The sequence below is a fragment of the Elaeis guineensis genome, chromosome 12, assembly GCF_000442705.2.
Source record: "Elaeis guineensis isolate ETL-2024a chromosome 12, EG11, whole genome shotgun sequence".
Lineage (NCBI taxonomy): Eukaryota > Viridiplantae > Streptophyta > Magnoliopsida > Arecales > Arecaceae > Elaeis > Elaeis guineensis.
Genome location: NC_026004.2, coordinates 22,811,485 through 22,816,575, shown reverse-complemented (window position 1 = coordinate 22,816,575; position 5,091 = coordinate 22,811,485). Strand labels below are relative to the sequence as shown.

Below are 5,091 nucleotides of genomic sequence, written 5' to 3'. Positions count from 1 at the left end.
AACCCAACCACTAGTGAGGGACTTGGGGTTTAGTTCTAGAGAATGGCATTTCTATCATATTTCTCAAAAAATATTATTGAAAGAAGCCAAACAACAAGAACAGCTAGCATTGGAAAAAAGTTGCCTTTTCCTCTTTTTTTTTGTCATTTATTCTAAAAATGAGATAAGACATATCTACAATATAATTATCTAAGCCATAATAGTTAGAGATGCACCATTCAAAATTCAAGCTCAAAATCTCTTATTGATAAACAGGAGTACGATCGTTAGGCCAAACCTCGGTTCATAGTAAGATGGTTCATCTCATCTTGTAATTTGAGTATCTTTCTATTTCTATGGTTCTATTATCTTCCTAACTTTTGTATCCCACAATTCTTTGCAATTTCCCATACCACTAGTAACATTTATTCATCTACACTTAGACTTTCCTTCTCTCGATGAAGGGCAACTTCTAGAATTATAGGAAATCATATTCAACAATCACTTGATTTTTTACATGTCCCGGTAGAAGGTTCTTATATTTGATGATTGCTTTGATAGGAATTAGTCACTGAGTCAAAGGGTAGATATCATGGGTACAAACTAGTAGAGTTGGTAAAGTCAATGGACTATGGTACCCAAAAAATTCACATCCTACTTGAGCCCTGGTGGCTAGGTGGGTAGGGATCCTCTTCCTTTTCTCAAAAATAACTTTAAGGGTCTTTATTAAGCTAATATTTTGAGAATTGCTATCGAAGCTTTTGTAAGCCTCTATTGGGTGTGCCTCCATATAGCAAAGTCCATTGGAGATGGATAGTTTTAATTGCCAAAGTTCAACAAAGAAAAAAAAATTCATTAGTATTATAGACCATTAATATAATGTTATTGACTGTTACAAAATTATTGTTATCACTTTTCGATTTATACCTACAATAGATTTTTAATTGTTGCCAAAATTACTAATATCAGTTGTTACCATGGAAAATAAATGACAATAATTATAAAAAATAATGATACATCATTGTATCAATATTCAAAGAATAATATACTCAATTAATATGTAAATTTCTATCAAAAATATTATTTTTGTTTAGATAAAATATCAAATGATTGCAATTATATCTGCACAAAGACATTAAATCTATTACGATGTTAAAATTAATATTTGGATTCCCATAAAAGCTTGACTAAGAATCCAATATATGGCTAATAACATTGAGCTACATTGGGAACTAACTTTCTTCTTTTTATGGATAATTAAACACAGATGGGTGACAATCATGCTATGCTATATCAAGTTCACTTAATAATCCCCTTAAGTCAAGTAATTTCTGTGGTCTTAGGATGGTAAAAATTAGCCCAACTTAACCCTACATTTGGTTGAGATTATGAGAGGAATGACCGATGGGGTTGGAAAAATGGATAGTCTTCATCCACTATTTGGTTCAAAAAATTTTAGGAATGATAGAAAAAAAAGAGAGATTGCCCATTTCAAATAAGGATAGATGGAGCATGTGAGGGATAGATTTCTACATTGACAATATTACTTTTCATTAATTTTTTAACAAAACTATAATACTTTTTCACTTTTTTTATTTATTTTATTTGTATATATTTTTATTTTATCTACATTATTAATTCTATACTATTAAATTTTATCACTAATTAGTTTAATTTCAATACATAATTTTCATAATTATAAGCAAATAATTAGTATTACATTTTATTTTTTTATTTATACTATTTTTAGTTAGCTATTTGTAGAAAATTAATTAACTATTTAAAATAAATTAAAATTAATTAGTCATTTATATAATTAATATATAAATAAATTAATTCATATAATTATTATTAAATTAAATTAAATCAAATATTTATATAATTATAAATTATAATGGTCATTGCTCTATTTTTTTAGTATAAATAAATATTATATATTGATAATAATAATAATTTTTTATTAAATTATAATTTAATAAAAATGACATATAAAAATCAACTATCATTTTTTTCATTCCTCCTATACCAAATAAAAGAAGAAATCATTTCCATTCATCTTTTCGTATTTTATCAAATATTTAAAAAAAATGAATGGATCTTCCATCTATGTTCTCCCCCATTCATCGTTCTTTTTCTATCCATATCCATCCTTTCTCCAATCCATCATTCGTATCAAGTAAAGTATGAATGTCCAACTCAAGCACACCCTATTTCGATGACAATTAAATCAAAATTTTCTGACTCGAACTCTAAATGAGTTAGTCGTTGGTTAGGTTTGGATTAGAGGTATTTTAGTTATAATCAAGTACAGTTCAAATTTTCTAACTGAACTTCAAACAAGTCAGACCCAACTTGAGTTATAATAGTAGACTTTTTAAGAATTTAAGTTGGATTGAGTCATAACCTTTTATAAGAATATTCAAATATTAGATCATTCTATAATAAAATTATTATTTAAATTATTTCCCCGATGAGCCAATAGGTATTAGAAGGATGGGATTTAGTATGCTAGATTGAGTTGATCAAAGATAGAGCCTTACAAAATAATTAGATTAGGGTCAAATAAATCATTTCCGATGGTGGCTCCAAACTTGCGGGCAAGCATACATCATGGCATCTTGACCCATTATTAGTTCAGGTTGGATATGGACCAAGATTTTTAATATTATCATCCATATCTGTCTCTATCCAAATCCAAATCCAAATCCAAATCCGACCCGACTCGTTGCCACCCTATAGTGTGGATTGATCCAATAAGGCATCCATCAACTAGATCAACTAGGCACACAAGGTCAGCCCACGTGCCGGTTGTTGCAAATCATAGGAGTGGTGTTAAATCACAAATGCACCACGCCAGCCCCACCAAGAACTGAAGGACACGAATGCATGCATCTAGATTCTCTCTCTGGTATAACCTGCCCCACCAAGAACTGAAGGACACGAATGCATGCATCTAGATTTTCTCTCTGGTATAACCTCTGGGGCAGATTCCGCCTCATAAATATACATAACTCAGTACCTGCCATGTAGGTTAATTGCATGCATCCAGATTGGATGGCCCTCCCTGAGGGCTACCAAAGCATCGTATCCTCCACCACATAGCAGTCTCTATTATACACCTTTTCTTTTTTCTTTCTTTTCTTTTGCCCATTTATTGCAACCACACAACGTTATCGAAAACAAAAGGAAAACCACCTTCAATCCTTCTCATGCTTTCTTCTTTTTTTCAAAAAAAAAAAAAAAAAAATCATAAAGCTAACAAAACAATAAAATATCTGAAACTATTGCAAATTCCCCTTCACCAATTACTTTTAACATTCCAACAAACAAACATGCATAGAAAATTCTTCACCTGCTCAAATTCGTGAACATGTGAACAGATAGTTTTGCAAATTTGACTCGAGAATTTAACCCAAACTCAGGGAATCACCGCGACGTCACGGCGGCCACCGGCATCTCCTTGGCTCTGTCATTCAGCCATCCCGGCGCCACCTTCGCCGGCTTCGAGCACAAGAAGAAGTTCCGAGATCCCAAGTTGATCAGCTTCTCCTCCGGATTCAAACCTAACAAAATAATCCAAAGCGCCAAAACTATCAGAGCCTCGCCGTATGATACATATTTACCGATATAACGTTCCAGACCTTTTTTTTTTTTTTTTCTTTTTTTGTACAAACGGACGATCACACAGCTCTATGCGAGTACAACGTTCCAGACTCCTAGTGTGCGGATCCTACCATCAGGGCAACCGCATAAAATATTCGTCGAGATCTACTGTCCTCCTTTCCCATCCTGTTAGGAGCGATGGTCCTTAATACCCCGCATATAAATTTCTATGCGGTAGTCCATATGCATAGGTAGGAAAAAGGGCATTTTCGGCAATCAAAGGAATTTTAACGAACATTTAGGGTTACTTCCCGCGGTCGTTGGTAAATTAGATTAAAGTTAGAGGCATTTTCGGATACCGGAAAAATTCGAAGCTGTAGAGAAGAGACACGGGAGATCGAAACCATAGAGCGAGACAGAGAAGAGAATACGTACTCTCGAGGCTATACTGAGAGTAGTGGAGGTCGAAGGCCTTGGGATCGGTGCGGGGGAGCAGTGGCCGGCGGCCCTCCTTGACGTACGCCTCCACCGCCTCCCGGACCAGATCCGCCACCGTGTTCTCCGGCGGCATCACCACGTGCACCGGCCCCAGGCTCCGCTCGATCGTCACGTTTAGCAGCAGCTTCGTCAGCCGCTGCCCCACGGCGCCATTAACCTCCGGCCGCCGGGGGAGCTCCTGATGGCTCTGCGGCCGCTGGATCAGGGCCAGGCGGCCGGGCGCCAGGCCGTGGCACGAGGCGGAACGCCGCCCGGCCGCTGGGTCCCTGGAGCTCATGGCGGCGCCAGGATGGAACAGAAGCAGCCACCGCCGTGGCGAGAGGGAGGAGCCGGCGTGGAATCGAGGGCGAGAGTTAGGGTTAGGGTTGTGACGGGGAATCTAGGGTTAGGGTTTGGCATGGCTTGAGGAAGGACAAGCGGCGGAGGGGCGGGGTTAAATGGATGGGGCGGGGAGAGCACGAAGGCGAAACAAATCCGTCCTTTTCGAGGTTACCGTTTACGCAAGGAAGCTTCGAGGAAGTCGAATCACATCATAATAGCTCTTCATTTCTCTGGAACTACGGAACTGCCACTCCGGGGTTTTCTGAAGCGTAGCTTTTTCGATATTTTGAAGATAATAATGAGGGACTTTTTGTTAAGGTGTTGTTATAATTGCGTATGGACACATGTCGACGGGTTAGTGAATCGACCGCCACCAGTTGCAGCCACTAACGGGAAGGTGGCAAGCGATAATTGTCGTGACGTTTTGAAAGGACCAGATATCGAACCGCAGAATTAGACCCTGAAGTGCTCCTTCCAAGTCCCCATCATATACACGTATACATATTCACACGACACACGGTGTAATTGTAACCATAGGTTCAGTTTACAACGATGGTGGCTGGTTCATGATAAATTGTTTATCTATAAATTATTTTGTTGTATAAAATATAAACTAAAAAGACCTACTAAGAGGTGTTCCAGATTCCTGTGGCAATTATCATAGATGATCTAATAATGACAAAGAAGGTA

The 5,091-nt window shown here is 37.2% G+C and overlaps 1 protein-coding gene across 1 annotated transcript; it reads right to left on the bottom strand.

Moving 5' to 3' along the window:
• Positions 1-3,251: 3,251 nt before the first annotated feature.
• LOC105054788 (uncharacterized protein At4g22758) lies at positions 3,252-4,508 on the bottom strand. The gene is made up of 2 exons (XM_010936381.4): positions 4,018-4,508; positions 3,252-3,542 (listed from the first exon to the last, which is right to left on the bottom strand). Exons 1-2 carry the CDS (start codon positions 4,355-4,357, stop codon positions 3,406-3,408), a joined length of 477 nt encoding a protein of 158 aa, XP_010934683.1. The 5' UTR covers positions 4,358-4,508; the 3' UTR covers positions 3,252-3,405.
• Positions 4,509-5,091: the final 583 nt, after the last annotated feature.

Bases quoted from the DNA above. Each gene is read 5' to 3' on its own strand.
- LOC105054788 (XM_010936381.4), bottom strand. From the start codon at position 4,357: ATGAGCTCCAGGGACCCAGCGGCCGGGCGGCGTTCCGCCTCGTGCCAC. The intron at 3,543-4,017 runs GTACGTATTCTC...TTATTTTGTTAG, and splicing joins CTCTCAGTATAGCCTCGAGA to GTTTGAATCCGGAGGAGAAG.